The sequence below is a fragment of the Tachypleus tridentatus genome, chromosome 11 (genome assembly GCF_004210375.1).
Source record: "Tachypleus tridentatus isolate NWPU-2018 chromosome 11, ASM421037v1, whole genome shotgun sequence".
Taxonomy (NCBI): Eukaryota; Metazoa; Arthropoda; class Merostomata; order Xiphosura; family Limulidae; genus Tachypleus; species Tachypleus tridentatus.
In genome coordinates this window covers 1,339,062-1,356,259 of record NC_134835.1, presented here as the reverse complement: position 1 = coordinate 1,356,259, position 17,198 = coordinate 1,339,062, and the positions used below count along the sequence as shown (strand labels likewise).

Sequence of the window (17,198 nt, the reverse complement as noted above, 5' to 3'; positions counted from 1 at the left end):
TTCCCGGCATGCTTCTTCTTTCGTTAAGGGACAGCTGGTTAATGTTAGATTCAATATAACCTCTTTACGTAAGAAGTCAGGTAAACTTATACAGAAAGAACATCTGTTTATATATGTAAAAAACGGCTAATATGGATAGAGAAAGGACTACGTAGAGGAGTGAACAGTTTCGATCTTCTTCGGTCATAGTTAGCTGTTTTTTACAAATATAATATTCTCTACACGTGGGTTTTCTCGTCATCACGGAACATCTGTTTATGCTATGAGCTGTTTACGTCACTTAATTTCGATTTCTAGAAAACGTTTTGTGAAAAATTATTCAATTTTTTTATTTTTAGACGCGTAATATTATTTTGATTGAGATGAAAAGAAAACAGAAACAAATGATGTTTGTGGGAGAGAAAACTGTAAACTAGAAGATCACAATTTTTGTGTCAGCATCCGTAAACTTTGTAAAGAGTTTGTACAAATAATCACGACCACACAAAATCAACATTTTCTGAATTAAAGTACAATACAGAAAATATTTATTCGCGACAATGTTTGTTTTTTGAATTTCGCACAAAGCTACACGAGGGCTATCTGTGCTAGCCGTCCCTAATCTAGCACTGCAAGACAAGAGGGAAGGCAGCTGGTCATCATCACCCACCGCTAACTCTTGAGCTAATTCTTTACTAACGAAAGTGGGATTGGCCGTCACATTATAACGCCCCCACGGCTGAAAGTGCAAGCATTTTTAGCGCGACGAGGATGTGAACTGCGACCCTCGGATTACGAGTCGCACGCCTTAACACGCTTGGCCATGCCGGGCTATTCGCGACAAACGCATCCTTAAAGGATGTTTCAAGGTATCTAAAAATGAAAAAGCATCCTTGGTTGTAATATAAATGTGATATTTAGGTGTTACTTAATCAAACATTACAATACAATAACCAAGTGTTCTTGATAGTGAGAAAGATATAACCAGTATTAAAGATATAACCAGTCTTAAAGGTATAATTAGTATCAGAGATACAACCAAAATTGTGTGTGTGTGTTTTTCTTATAGCAAAGCCATAATAACCAAAATTAAAAATATAACTAGAATTAAAGATATAATTAGTATTAAACATACAACCAGCATTAAAGATATAATCAGTATTAAAAGCATAATCGAAATTAAAGATATTATCAGCATTAAAGATATAACCCTGTTTTAAAGATATAATCAATATTAAAGAGGACAACATTGGAGAAAATGCAACATCTCTTTAACATACAATCCAAACATGGCCAGTTTTGACACCAGAAACATCGTAAAAAGTCTAGATCATTGCGTGAAGCCAACAAAAATATATATATATTTGTATCAAATCCCAAAGAGTAACTGATCAAAGATTTCTAAGTATGCTTCTTTATGGACTTCTCTAAAATGATCCAAAATGGGCACATTCAACTGAATTGTATTTCAATGTGTTGGAAGCATTAAAGTTATAATTGTGGGTATTTTCTTCTTGGTTATTGTTCGTACCACTGCCCAGAAACCTAAACTATACATCTTTTAGTTATTTGGTTTTTTGCCCTATATAAGGCTCAAGCCAAACAAATGAAAAGATGTCAATGTATATTGGATGTTTTTACACGTGGTGTTAAAAGTATAAAAGGCGTAGTGTAATTATTTGTCATAGGACATAAAAGTTTACTGTGCTATTTCTCAAGTTTTCTTTCGTTTACCTGTTATATAAATATTATTATTCAGTTTATGGTTATTATCCCATTATAAAGGTGTGTGCGTTTTCTTATAGCAAAGCCACATCAGGTTACCGCTGTATCACCGAGGGACGTTCATTATAAAGGTTTTGCATTGTTGAGTTAATGTACATGAATTTAGGAGCAAATTACATCTAAACAGACTAAACATTGAAAGATATTAATGAGAATTACGATTACGAATATATGTTTACAAGTACAGATATCCAACTGATGAAACAGTGATTTGTCACTTTATAACTAGAAACGTACTCTATGCCCGTTAGATTGCTTTAAATAAAGCCACACAATATTCAGTTAAATCCAAATAAAATTCCTACTCAAGTAGCACGATATAGGTTTGATAAATTTTCTGAAAACACAAATAATAATATTATTTTAAAACTTCTAAAGGTTTGTACATATTTGCTTCCTTTTACAACTAGATTTATGTCATTGTAGGAAGCTAATTCAGTGCAACTTCTACAGAAATTATAAAATCAAAACCAGGAACAACGTTTAAAATGTACAATAAAATCTTATTGTTGAAAGACAACATCAAAACTATACGCATTTCGATAACTCTAGACTCATCAGAAATAAACCATGCCAGAGAAGCAGGTAGTTTTACAGAGAAAAGCTTTGATTCGTTACAAACTTTAAGGGTAAAATACTTGTTATTTTTAAGAAATTAATATTTCTTCCGAAAACTGTGAATGATAACAAATTACAATACAGTGATATACTGTAACTGGTTAAATTGACAGTGTTATTTTATGGTGAGTTAATAAGATTAAAACAATACTTTCTAGTATTGAAGTTTAGACATTTGGAATAAAAATATATACATAAAATTAGGCACAATTGTAATATATTATACTGTGATTAAGACATAAACTACCGTCTTAATGAAGCTAAGTTTCCACTTGCTAAGTCTGCCATCAGAACAGATCATATGATTCTATTTTTAATAGTTTTGAATAGGCGTGAAGCTTAAATAGGAATCTTGTGCTATAATATTAGTTTGTTATATACAACATTTACTACCTTTACATTTACAGTGTATTAAACCGTTATGCCTGGCTTTTTTCTTTACAGTAAAACCACAGTAGGTTGTGTCTATCTCGAAGTATCGAACCTTGGATTTTAGTGTTGTAAATCCTTAAACGTATTTCTGATCTATCAGGTCGTATATATTAGCATAAAGTTGCCGAAATATATAGTTTCTCATATTGGCTTGGTCATGTAAAACTTTATTATTTACTTTCAAGAGTGTTCCTGATCTTGAATATAAAATCATTGTATACTTTCTTCACATTCACCAGGGTTCAAATCGACACGTTCATTAGATTTGATCGGCTCATCTGTCTTGTAGCAGAAGGAGGAAGGCGTTATCTTTCGTCCTCTGTTGAATAAAACATAAAACTCTGTGAATCATGTTGTTTTTTTCTTTCAGCAAAGCATGAATATTAAATACAGCTTTTGAATAATAGTGATAATAAATTATTTCCTTATGCATACAAACATTATACAACAGTACCAAGGCTATAATTTCCAGATACAGAACAATTCTTATATTATCTTTTCGTGGATGTAAATGAGAAAAGAATATATATCAGAGTCACGAAATAGAACCAAGAACATTACGATTTTCACAATGAATGGGGGCCTCCCCATGTTTAACAAAACTGAAAGAATATCTTGTCTAACTATAAAACTTTTTCATGATTAAAATAATTTTGCATTAGAGGTTTAAATCGTGGATCATATGTTTTGGATAACACTTAAAACGAGTTTATTCGCATAAAATGCTATTTATAAATAAAACAATGCACAAGCTTGCAAGAGTGAATACTTTTATGATTTCTTAGTGATTTTGCCGCTATAGATCATTACACGATGATTTAATTTCTAGTCGTTACTAGTTCTAAAACCGCTACTTATTATCACTGAACTCACTCTATATCTCCGGTGTTAATAGGGTTGATAGACACTCTGCTCAGATACAATTCTTTTTCGCCTTTGTTAGATTCACCGCGTCAAAACTCGAGATCAAATAAGGTAGGACTTTGGCTGACCCATTTAAACTTGACTTTCTTAATTGAGCCAGGGTTCTTCCTTGTAAACACAAGGTAACTGTATTGTTCTCCAGGCTCTAACTTTTCAGATTTAAATAAAATTTGTTTTAATGAACCATATGAGAACTCAGGCTAATATAGTTACCAATTTAAACACCGAATTTATTCAAATAAATTGTAGTTCTCTAGAATATATGATGCCTTCTTTGAAAATAGGTAATGATGATAAAACTAATGTATAAACTCCAACTAATAAATACCACGTAACAGAGGATTCTATTAGTAAAATGTTTTAGAATTAGATACCCCTTGTTGTTGATGTTTCATTTAGTAACAGAGTTTAAGACGAGAAATTCAATATCCAGAATGTTGAAGTATGAGAAGAATCACAAGAAACTAAAAGTAAAATAAAATTTATCTAATACTGTTTCAGCTAAGCCTTACGTTATGTTTATCTATTAGACCCAATGCTTGAATTAGACCACAAATAGACCTACGAATATTATCTCCCCAGTGGCACAGCGGAATGTCTGCGGGACTTACAATGCTAAAAATCGGGTTTCGATGCTCGTGGTGAGTAGAGTACCGATAGCCTATTGTGTAGCTTTGTGCTCAATTCAAAACAACAACTACTATTACTAAGTTTACTGATCCTATATAGATGTCTGAAACAGGCCTATCTCTGTAAAAGTGACAACAATTAACTTCTGACAATGTGACTTCATTATTACAGACACATGATTTCTAATATAGGACTAGCACAGACCAGAAGTAACAACAAAGTGCCACCATAGATGCACAGTTTTACTTTAATGCTATATACAGAAACAATATTAAAAACATTGAGAAAACTTTATCCTTTCCAAAATATTTTATTTTATATAATTTCAAATATTCTCTAACATTTCAGTTGAATTCACGGTTAAATTATCCTTCCAACATCGAGAATTACTAGATAGTTTGAAAATCTAGTTTTACTACGTGCTTTCATTTAAGTTTTCAAGCTTCTATCAGATATTTTCATATTTTAAAATACCGTTAGTGTAGGTATTACACATACTAGTACACCTATGTTATAGATATCTCTTGTGGCGAGACGTGGTTAAATATATTGGAAAGTAGAGAGGGATACTACATTGATTTTATTATGTATAACTGTATTAATTACAAATAACGAAATAGTAGTAATTATAAAATGCACTTCATATATTTTATAGGAGTCATCGCCATATAGTGTTTAAAAAATAAACTGTAAACATTCGTTGGTTTTTTTGACCAAGTGACTGACATAATTCCTGGTTAGTAGCAAATCTAAGTCATAGTGACAAGATGTTTCTGACAATCATCGCAGTTTAATCTACCTCTTGGTTCAGAAAAGAATCACCAGAAAAAATCACCATTAAGCATAAAACTTCCTTTCTCTGAATCTGTTTATTCCAGACTCTAACCTGTGTAAAATGTTAAAATATTAAAGTAGAGATACGTTTCATAATACATACAACAGTTACCTACGTTTTGCTATAAATCTCTCCTTCACTATCTCTCGATCATTCTTAATTTAACCATCAGATACGTGGTGGGGTTGCCTGTTTCCAAGACTCTTAAACTCGAATAAATGTTAAAACCCAACCACAAGGTCACTTAGTAACGAGCTCCTATTAGGTTGTCTAGAAATAAATGTTGGAATTCTCACGATGACAATTAGAAGCTGAATATTGAGTAACTTATCATTGGTTGTTTGGTTGGTTTAATTCAACGTTTGTCACTTACAAAGTGTCTTAATTGTTTGCTGTGTCAACTCTATTCAGAGTAAGTTTTGTAACCCCCAAGGCAATATGGATAAGAAGAACTTTTGTCCGATTTTCCTCTGCAACTTCAAACTGAGACGAAAAGCTACCGAAACTACACGGACATCAGCCAGGCATTCGGCCATGGATCTGTTACTGAACATACAGTTCAACGCTGGTTTCAAAGGTTTCGATATGGAGATGAATGTCTTGAAGACCACGAAGGTCGTGGAAGAAAGCCATCCTTAGATGAAAACACATTAAGAGAAGCAGTTAAGACAGACCTTCGCATAACAATATGGAAGCTTGAAGAACAGCTAGGCACAAGCATTGCCAACCACCTCATTACCCTAGATATTTTTATTTTTTGAAGCACTTTGACAAATTTTTGAACAATAAATGCTTTCAAAAATAAGCAGCTGCAGAAGAAGCTTTCAGGGAGTTCATTGACCATAGAAACTCTTGATTTCTACAGCAGGGGCATAAACAGCATTGTTAAACATTGGCAAAAGTGTGTTCAAGAAAATGATGTTTACTTTGATTAAAGCATGTTTTACATCACTGGTTTATACTTTTCCGAACTTCGCAGTTCAAAAAGACATTTATTTCTGGACAACCTCATAGAATACTGTCAGTAGCTTACCTATCAGCACAACACAACTCCACTTCACTCCATGATCAGTAACTATCATGGAAATATAACTATAATCATGGAAAGCGTAATCATTGTCTTACAGATCACCGCCCTCACTATTTAGTACCTTATGTGCTGGGGAGCTAGCACGTGTTTATAATAAATCCTTTGAGTTATGTAAAATGCCACTTTACTCAAATGTTTGTTATACTGTTGGTTACAATAGTTGCATTCAGAACTTTAAATAATTGTGTGTTTTTCGTCGAGTCCACAAAAGCAAATGGTTTTATTTTTACATATAAGTATTTAGAGAGGCTCATTCCATAAGAAGATTGAACTTTACAACTGTACAGTAGAAGGATGCAATTATATTTTCTCTTGACAAAAACTTTACTGAAACATAATCATCCATTGAATTTTCTAGGATATAATATTAAATCAATTCCTCGAGTAAACAATAATAGAAATATTATATGTAAAAACGTCTGGTTTGGGTTGAGAAAAATTTTTATGTAGAGGAGCGAACAACGTTTCGACCTTCGTCGGTCATCATCAGGTTCACAAAGAAAGAAAGAGGTAACTGACTGATCAGTCAGTTATGTATTCATAACTGAATACATGTTTCAAGGGAGTTGTGTAACTGAGTGTAAGAATATATGGGGCGTGCTTAGATGTTTGATATATTTATCAGCAAAGGTGTTCCTTTGTATTGGTTTATTTTGGGCTTGAGTTGTTGTGTGAATAAGGCTTTTTTAGTTTTACATTTGTTTATTTGTTTCTTTATTTAGTATTTAGGTGTTTTCCATGGATATGTTGTGTCTATCAATTATCAATAGAAAAAATGACATCTATTTCGTTCAACAATATAGAAAGGAACAACTAACCAACAACTTCATAAAAATAAACATATCAAAAAATTCTAATCAATGCACAAACATTATACAAAATTTACAGATAAAAACTACTTAAAGCCATGTTGGACATGAAATACAAAGAACTACATGACTTCCAAAAGCAAAAAAATGAACCTAGACCATCAACTGGTATGCTGAATTAAACCAGGAGATTTACGGGCTTACACAACGAAACATCAACCAAATCAACACCAGAGATGACAGGTACAAAAAGATCTGCCACACCAAAAAACTAGAAAAACTAAGATGGAAACAACATTAGAAAATGGAATAGCCAAAATAAACCAGAGATTTACGAACTTATGCAACGAAACATAAACCAAATCAACACTAGGAATGACAGGGACAAAAATATCTGCCACAAAAAACTAAGATGAAAACAACAGAAAAGACACCAACACGACAAACCGTTGACTAACCTCATAATTAACAGATTCGACCGACAATTACACACAGACGAGATACAACTACTTAATAAAGGACTCCACTTCGCGATAGCTCCTAGGTACATTCCAACCTTAGGAATTAAAACATGTTTCTAGCCAGAAGCAAGGAAACAACGAAAAAGAACCAACAGAAAGAAGACAACTTCGACAACTTTATTGAGATCCAACAGCCAAACTTTGCAGAACAAGTTAAACATTTATATTTTCCAGAAACACCTAAAAGCAACATCTTAAACTTTTTTCCAAAGAATTTTCTCACAAAACCGTCAACATAATTTCACAAAACAGAAAGCTAAAAAACAATCTTTCAAAAAGGGACATTAATTCCACTAAAAACCTAAAACAAGACATAAAACATATTTAAACCAATACACACAAATCTAACAAAAACACACGAAAAGCAACTAAACAAAATACTACTAAAAATGAAAAAAAAAACTAACACAATTTCAAAAACATTTTATTCCTACCTATGCAAGACCGACTCAACACAGCACAAATATACGGCATCCCCAAACCTCATAAACCAGATTGTCCACTACGACCAATAATGTCCACAAATGAATCGTTTAATTAGTCTTGGTAAATACATAGCATGGGCATTCTCCAAATATGTAACATCAACCAGCTCGTTCAATGACTCTTTCAATTTCAAGTCTAATCTTAATCAACTTAATCATAAAGCCTTAAATGACCAGTTTCGATGTCATATCCCTCCTTACAGAAGTCTCAATCGCTGAAGCCAGCAAAATAGTCTTAGAACTATATCTGAGACCCTAACCCATCTATAGACATTCCCAGCAACCAATTAGCAACCCTCATAGAATTCACCACGATGAAGACAAACTTCATGTTCAACAACCACAACTATATACAAACAAATGGCCTAAACATGGGAAACCCAATATCACCAGTTCTAGCCAACATTTTTATAACATAAGTAGAAACACAAGCAATTAACAGAACATTACATCCACCACTATGCTGGTACAGATATGTTAGCGACACGATTGCGGGATTCATATCTACAGAACACACACTTAATTTTTTCAATCACCTTTATATATCCCAACATTAACTTCACATGTGAACAGGAATAAATCAATCAAATATCATTTCTTAACTTCAAAAGTGGAAGAACCGATACACAATTTAACACAGAAATCCACCGAAAAAAATCACCCATACTGGACTATACATTCCTTGGGATTCAGTACATGAAACTAAACAAAAACTCAACATACTAAGAAACCAAATAAACACAGCCATAAAACTATGCTCACCAGATAAAATTAACGATGAATTAGACAAAATAAAACAATATTTCGTTAATATCAATAAGGTTCCTCCACAAACCGTAGGAAACATTATACGCACACACGTAGACAAAAAGCAAAATTAACTAACAGAAGTAAATATATCCCACGAGTTAAGAAATCACGAAACCATAAACTGCTGCATACCATATATTCCCGACATCAGGAGAAAAATAACCAACATTCAGCAAAATATAGTGATAAAATATGGTATTTCAGTTAATACCAAATTTATTCGAAAACCAGGCATAAAACTGTGGTTTACACCACGTAAAAACTACACTGACAAACACCACACCAACATTATTTATAAAATACAATGTGATAACTGTCACGACTTCTATACTGGAGAAAGAAGTAGAAAAATGGAAACTAGATTCGAAGAACATAAAGTCACCTTCACACGTTTTCGAACACTGCAAATCAAATAAACACAACACAACCATAGAAAACACCCAAATACTAAATAAAGAAACAAACATAAACAAACGCAAAATTAAAGATATATATCAAACATTTAAGCTCGCCCTCTAAATTCTTACACTCAGTTACACAACCGCCTTCAACATTTGGTCAGCTATCGGTCAGTTACCTCTTTCTTTCTTTGTGAACCTGACGAAGAAGGTCGAAACGTTGTTCGCTGCTCTACATAAAAAATTTCTTAACCCAAACTTAAATGAATAGTGATCAACCTACAAACGTGCATACTCACGGCTCAAATGACATTGTAGATTTGGTCCTAGCGACCCCACATATCTCGCACCACATCTCAAACATTAAAGTTAATGAACATATTGGTAATAATCTCCTCCCAGTTCACTTATTTAACAAAAACTACCAATATTCATCACAAACCTTAGATTCACTACTTTTCCAACACAAACTCAGAAACATTTAACAATTTGTTAAAATCTCTCTCTTTAGACTTTCCTTTCCATATTAACAACACTAAATGATGGAATGAGCTAACTATATTTCTAACTGAAGCCATAAAAAATGCTGTTGTCTCCACCAGGAAACAATTTACAGATATAAAACATTGAAAACTAACACATGAATTACATAAGCACATCTCAGAAAGACATTATTTCTAATCATCCGTTATAAACAATTTAAAACTTTAATGAATCAAGAAAATAATACCAACTATAACAGTAATTCCCAAGTCCTCTAAATATTTGCAGGATCCGTCGAACTATAGTCCCATTAACCTTTTAAAGAACTTAGATAAACTACTAGAAAAACATTCGCATTAATAGACTCATTTATTTTGTTGAAACAAACAATATTTTATTGAATATCCAAAATGCTTGCAGAACGAATACAGATAACTGACCACCTTGCGAGACTCGCTGAATCAACTTTCAAAACCTTTAACCGTAATCATCTATTAGTTGGTGTCCTCTTGGACTTTAAACGTGCCTTTTATTCCATATCGTACAATGCTCTTTTATATAAATAATCCGTATTTATAATACCAGAATTCCTCATCCGCTGGATAGCTAAATTCTGAACTAACAGAATAACAAAAGTCAGAACAAACGATATGTCCAATAGTTCCATATACAAGGTAGTGTCCCTCAGGAATTGGTCATTAATCCTTTCCTACACACTTTATTTGTTAATGGCATACCCATTCCCAATCTGAATGGCACACGCAAGTCTAAGTATGCAGATGATGTTGCCGTTTGAAGCACTTCAACTAACACTTCCGCTGACGCACGTAGATTTCAGACTTCTTTTAGTGCAATCATAGATTGGTGTAATAAATAGCGCGTTCCGCTTAACCCTAAAAAAACGACCTAAAGATACTATTCTATAGATGTTTTAAACGTGAAAAAAACTATATGACACTGAAATCACTCTTTCTGAGAACATCAAATTTTCGGAATCAACTTAAACTCAAATCTAACATGTCCAACACACATCAAAACAATTATTCCAGTGAACTCAACAGTTATATTATCTCAGAAAAATCGGGGAAATTCGCAAATGATATAAAACTGATACTTTTATATTTGTGTATAAGATATACATAAGCCTTGTTGCCGAATATGGTAGTATGGTCCCATGTAACATATCTAACTTTGTTTTAAAAAATCTACAGATTTTAGAATACACATATGTAAGAAAATACTTACCTCATACCCATGTACACCCCTTTTAACTATCTTAATTAACCCTTTCGCATCGGGTCATCGTGTTTATTGACTTGCATTTAAAATTTTATTAAAATATTATTTTACAAATTTGTCGATAAGTTTGGAATCAAATTGTAGATTATAACTCAAATTTTAATATATTAATTCATTTCTTAACTTAAAAGTAAATATTGAGAACACAAATACAGATTTTAGCGAGTGCAGTACTGTTTAAATTTGATGTTTGTTATGTCAAAATTCTAGGTCTATAGTTTCGTACAAGTTAGGAACTAAAATAACTAGTATTTTCTAGGTAGTGTATAAAATTACAGTCTCGTTAACTTTTTATTTTGTTGGGATGGGGCTAATGTACTGCACCATACATTCAACAATTAATTTTTGAAACGGTCCCTTATATGTACACTTACATCGAAAGGTGACGTGAGCGTAACCGTTCAACAGCTTGAATGTCCAACGAGTGGTTTTTCTCCGTCATTTTAGGTTGGCGAGTGTGAGGCACATAAGATGTTCTCTCTTCACGCAAAAAAGGAAAAAGTTTGAATAGATAGGCTTCCCCAACCAGTACAGTTGAAGAATATATATGTTATTACAAGTGCGATAGACCACACAGACCAATACAACAGCGGAGACCACCTGAAGAAATCAACGACAACAGAGCGGGAAACCGCGGCCCAGATCTCACTTGGAAACCAGAATCGGACAAGGACAAGCCATGGCAGACGAAAAACATAGTGATACTGATCAGGAAATGCAGAAGTCAAGTAAGTCAAGTCTTGTTGGTGGCAAATCAAAAAATAATTTAACTAACTCTCCATTGTTAGCGTTATGTACTATAGCAAAAAAGGAACTCAGTACAGCTGAAAAAACAAACAAAAATAATGTAAGAAAAAGAAGAAAAGTAAAAAAAAAAATTATTAAATTAACTAATTGAATGGAAAATACCGAGAATGAAAAAGAAACAGTTATTGCTACTAATACCGAGGTAGAGGTGGCTTCCCCTGCAACTAACGTTAATAATAAAATATCTAACAAAGCTAAAGAAACAGAAGTTGAAACAAACGCCGTGGATGTTGATAATTCTACTGAAAACAGTCAAAATAATATTCACAAAAATACCACAGACAGTGAACCAGACACAGAAGACCAAGAAGATTTTATCACAGTCACATCTAAAAGAAAAAAAAAACAACACATTACAGAAACAACAGAAAATAAGTAACAATATGGCACAGAAAACAAAACCACCACAATTCGCAATTATTATAGAAGGTATTCCAGGCCAGTACAACCAACCCCTACTTGCGACAGAGGTTAAACGCTGCAAGCCGCACGTAACCATAATTAATATCAGGCGTCTGCTTAGAGGCGGTGTCCTAGTTCAAAGACAAGACGCTGCTGACTGACCTTAACAGATTAGTGAAGGAGTGGCCAGCAGATGCCTTCAAACCGGGAAAAATTAAAATACACCTTCCAGGAAGTAAGCCGCAGCCTAAAGCCATTGTTGTAAGAGAGGTTCACCAGACCATAAACCTAGAATTAATCACACAAGCTTTAAATGAACAAGGCATTCCACATAATAATATAGAACGTATAATCTCAAAGAAAACACAGGCACCCACGAATCTTATACGTATTGACATAGACGACAGTTACAACATACTAAAATTAATAAATAAACGGAATAACGCTTTGGTATCAAACATACCAAGTAGAACAACTAAAAACTTCGGAAATTGTAGTAACACAATGTTACAATTGCCAAAGATATGGACATGTTTCTGCAGCCTGCTTAGCAACACCGAGGTGCTGCGGCTGTGGCGGGGAACACCATATCAATCAATGTAAAAAAGATAAGGAAACATCCAAATGTTGTAACTGTGGTCAAACCCACACAGCCAATTATAAAGAATGTGATAAATACAAACAAATAAAACAACGTATTTATCAGATAAGAACACCATCAGAACAAAATCAACCAAATACAAACAGCCTACCAAAATCAGACATATCAACAGAATTCAATAAAACAACAAAAACCACATATGCAGAAATGTTAAAAGGAAAAGAACCCCAAGAACAAAACATTATTACTCAGGATAAGAACGCCTAAACACAAAAACCAGAAGAAAACAGCACCACCATACAAGAAACGAATATTAACACACCAGATAAAACAAGCCTTTTCACAACAATAATTAAAAACATAATTACAGAATTCGTAACAGAATACACCAAACCAAACCAGACAACTAACTGTTTAGAATTACTGATTAATATCTCCAAAAAACACATCACACCCCACATACCCTACATAATATCAACACTTACTGGTTACATGTTCACAGCACAATGTTCACAGTAGTATATATCAACATCCAAGGTGCAATAGTTTCCAAGAAACATGAGATCAAAGAACTAATACAAGAAACTAACCCCCATATTATAATAATAAGCGAAACTCTGATATACAATAACAATACCAAATTATTCAACCATAAGACAGAATAAATAAGAATGATGAAAACAGAGGCATCATGCTGCTCTACAAAATGGAGCTTTCAGTAGTAGAAATTAAATTGAGCAGTAGCAATGAACATGTTACTGTAGATATCCTGCAAAGGAATAAAACTAAAGTAACCGTAGCAGGAATTTACTGATCACCTAATAAACAAATAGATATAGCATTACTTAGCAACATCTTTTCCCACAACCAAAACTCCATAGTTAAGGGGGACTTAAATAGTAAAAATGTTACCTCCAATGGTAGAAATCTAATAAAATTCATAGACAATAATAATATAGCTTTATTAAATGATACCACCCCTACACATACAGCGTATGCCACTAACTCCAGTGACATACCAGACATGTGTATGTGTACATATAATCTAAGCCAGAAAATAATAAAATTTCAAGTGGGAAAGGATGTTGACAGTGATCACCTCCCAATATATTGTGTCTTTGATCTCGCTCCCCATAAAAATATAACATATAGGAAAGAAAAATTTAATTACAGAAAAGCAGATTGGCAAAATTATAAACAGGAATTAGACAACCTGTTACCTAATAGTTATAAAAGTTAAAACTCATATTGAAATGGACAACTATTGCCAAACAATTACGGAATGTCTTCAGAAAGCAGCCAAGTTAACAATACCAAAACAACACATGGAAACCCACCACAGAAATAATCAATCTCATCAAAAAACGAAGACAATTAAGAAGACAGTACATGATAACAAGAGACAGAGAAACCAAAACGCAAATAAACAACATTAGAAATCACATCAGAACACAAATAAAACAACAAAAACAAAATAAATGGGACAATTACTGCACTAAACTAAATGATAAAACTGACCCGAAAAAATTCTGGTCACATCTTTAAAGACTCACAAATGAAAACACAAACACAAAGAAATATCCTGCACTTGAACATAATAACACTATAGCACACACAAATAAAGAAATAGCCGAAGCTTTCAAAGATCAACTTCAAAATACTTTTAAAACTCACACTGATCCAGATATGGATATATATTTCTACAATAAAGTCACTAATCACATATTAAACAATAAACATCAATTTGAACCACTTTTTCCAATAAACGTAACTGATACAAATACAAGTTTCGATACAGATTATGCAAGCACATTAATAACAAATGAAATATCCCCTCAAGAATTACTCGAAGCAATAAAAAACACAAAAATAAAGCACCAGGTGAAGACGAAATACGAGCTATCCTTCTAAAAAAGGGTACTCCGAAATTGTTTGACCACCTAAATTCACTTTTTAACTTATCTCTATCCTCAGGATACATCCCAGTTTCTTGGAAGCTTTCAAATATATTAATGTTCCATAAGGAAGGAAAGCCAGCGAATAAACCTAATAGCTACAGACCAATCAGCCTGACCAGCTGTGTAGGCAAAATTCTTGAAAGAATAATGAGTAATAGACTCTCCGCATTCTTGGACATCAAAATTACCAAAAGAACAAAAGGGATTCAGGAAATTTAGACAAACGACAGACAACCTAATCAGATTAACAGAAACCATAATAGATAGCTTCAATAAAAAAGAATGTACTGTCGCTTGCTTCCTTGATATCGAGAAAACATTCGACACTGTTTGGCACGATGGTCTAAGGTTCCGTATATATGAAATGGAACTACCGCGAGGAATTATTCGCTGGTTATCTAACTTTTTGTAAAACAGAAAATGCAGAGTAAATGTTGAAGGAACATTTTCTGAATACTTTACTCCACAAGCTGGTGTCCCTCAGGGAGGGGTGGTTAGTCCTATACTCTTCATCATGTATGTAAACAACATGCCAGTAAAGGATCCGAATCATGGATTCTCTTCACAGTTCGCAGATGATGTGGCAGTCTGGAAAAGTGCCGCAACACCCACGATAGCAGCCACCAACATACAACCGCAACTAAATAGAGTAAGTGAATACTGTCAAAGATACAGAATAAGAATAAACACAGCAAAAACACTACTCGTAGTCTTTACGAAATTGACAATACACAAAAAATAACAGCCAGAATTATATATGAATGGCACACTACTCCAGATTGCCCCATCGGCAAAATTTTTAGGTCTGACTTATGATTCAAAACTAACTTGGATCAATCATGGGAACGAAATTAAAAATAAAGTCTGGCGAAGAACTAACTATGCTAGGAGTTTAACTGGTAAAAACAGTGGAGCATCTACAGATAACATACTAAAAATCTATAAAGCATATATTAGACCTGTAATAGATTATGCAGCTCCAGCATGGATAACTGTAAGCAATAAAATAATTAAAATCAAACTACAAACAATCCAAAACACACTCCTCACAACTGCATACAGAGTTCCAAGAACTATATCACCTCAGTTCATTCACAAATACTCGAACATATAAACCATACCAGATAGACTCCTACATAATACAATTATGTACTTGAATAAGAATTGGATGAAAAACGAATTACTATGCGAACTAGACCGGTACCTCATACGTGATGAAGCTAGTCCTAAATATCTCTCCCCAGTTAACTTATATTTTAAATATATAAAAAATAAGAAAAGAAAAAAATATATAAATTTAAATAATAAAATAAAATTAATAATAATAATAGCAAAATAATAATAATAATAATAAAATATCTTTCTACGATCATACCGTCAGCAACTGCCCGAAAGAAAGGAACGACACCACATGTAGTAACTGTGAAGGTCAACACGCGGCATGTTTCCGAGGCTGCCCCAAATTCCAGTTTGTTGCCGCTATCAAGGCGAAGTTCTCCAAGACTCCAAGTGTGCAAACCGCACCAGTACCTATCGGCTAGTTCCCAACTCTACCTCTACCTCGACAAACCTCATTTGTTAATCAACCATCAACAAGCAAACAGCAGCAACCTCGCAGTTATGCTGACGCAGTGAAACAACTACCACTATCAAGTTACAGTGAACAAGCGCCAGCTAAAGAACAACCTGCCATTTGGCACGTCATTAAGCCTTCACAAGTCATCGCGTTCATCGTTGCAGTTATGGCTGCTTCTGCTAACGAAATTATAGACCGAGATCAGTTCCTCATAACGGCATGTAAAGCAGCTCAAGATCATTTAAAGATTTGATGTATAACACCCGATACCCTAGAACAATACATCACCAACGGAATCTATGAAGCCTCGGAATAGGTAAGCCCAAAAATTTCTTTACATTCTTACACGTTAATATTCAAGGTGGACTTAACTCCAAAAAATACAAACTTTTAGATTTAGCTATTAACTTACACTGTTAGAAATTGTTCGTAATTTTACACTGCAATGTAGTGGCAGCAGAGTTGACGCTACACTGGAGTGTAATTTTTTACGGTGCATTGCAAAAACAAATCTTGTCATTTAACATGGCATTACACCGTAATTTTCATGCAAATACAGTGTAATTTTACATAGCAAGGTAGTGTAATTTTAATGCTGATAGGAGTAATTTTACATGGAAGGCAGGGTAATTTTTATGCTGATGTGGAGTAATTTTACAGTAGTATGGAGTGTATAATTTTTACGACCATGGTGGTGTTACTTTACAGAAAGAAATGCTCAATATGATAACATGCGCGGGGCCTGCATTTTTTAGC

General features: G+C 33.6%; 1 protein-coding gene and 2 long non-coding RNA genes across 5 annotated transcripts in view; 2 read left to right on the top strand and 1 right to left on the bottom strand.

The window, feature by feature from the left end:
- Nucleotides 1-1,194: 1,194 nt before the first annotated feature.
- On the bottom strand, nt 1,195-16,374 carry LOC143231600 (uncharacterized). 3 transcript variants are annotated; one of them, XR_013017042.1, is made up of 3 exons: nt 16,242-16,374; nt 11,473-11,578; nt 1,195-3,133 (listed from the first exon to the last, which is right to left on the bottom strand). It is a non-coding gene; the product is annotated as an uncharacterized LOC143231600 (long non-coding RNA). The 3 variants fall into 3 exon arrangements; XR_013017044.1 differs by lacking the exon at nt 11,473-11,578 and having other exon boundaries at nt 16,242-16,372; XR_013017043.1 differs by lacking the exons at nt 11,473-11,578; nt 16,242-16,374 and adding an exon at nt 3,688-3,882.
- LOC143231597 (uncharacterized) lies at nt 11,687-17,176 on the top strand. Its single transcript, XM_076466124.1, has 2 exons — nt 11,687-11,826; nt 16,248-17,176. Exons 1-2 carry the CDS (start codon nt 11,778-11,780, stop codon nt 16,499-16,501), a joined length of 303 nt encoding a protein of 100 aa, XP_076322239.1. The 5' UTR covers nt 11,687-11,777; the 3' UTR covers nt 16,502-17,176.
- The window catches only part of LOC143231598 (uncharacterized), an 88,026-nt gene continuing 87,309 nt past the window's right edge, over nt 16,482-17,198 (top strand). The window contains exon 1 of the long non-coding RNA XR_013017041.1: nt 16,482-16,758. This is a non-coding gene — a long non-coding RNA (uncharacterized LOC143231598). The remainder of the gene's footprint in view (nt 16,759-17,198) is intronic.

What these genes read in the sequence shown, in the direction of transcription:
- LOC143231597 (XM_076466124.1), top strand. Translation starts at nt 11,778, where the DNA reads ATGGCAGACGAAAAACATAGTGATACTGATCAGGAAATGCAGAAGTCA. An exon ending in TCAGGAAATGCAGAAGTCAA is followed by an intron (nt 11,827 to 16,247) that starts GTAAGTCAAGTC and finishes TCATACCGTCAG; the next exon opens with CAACTGCCCGAAAGAAAGGA.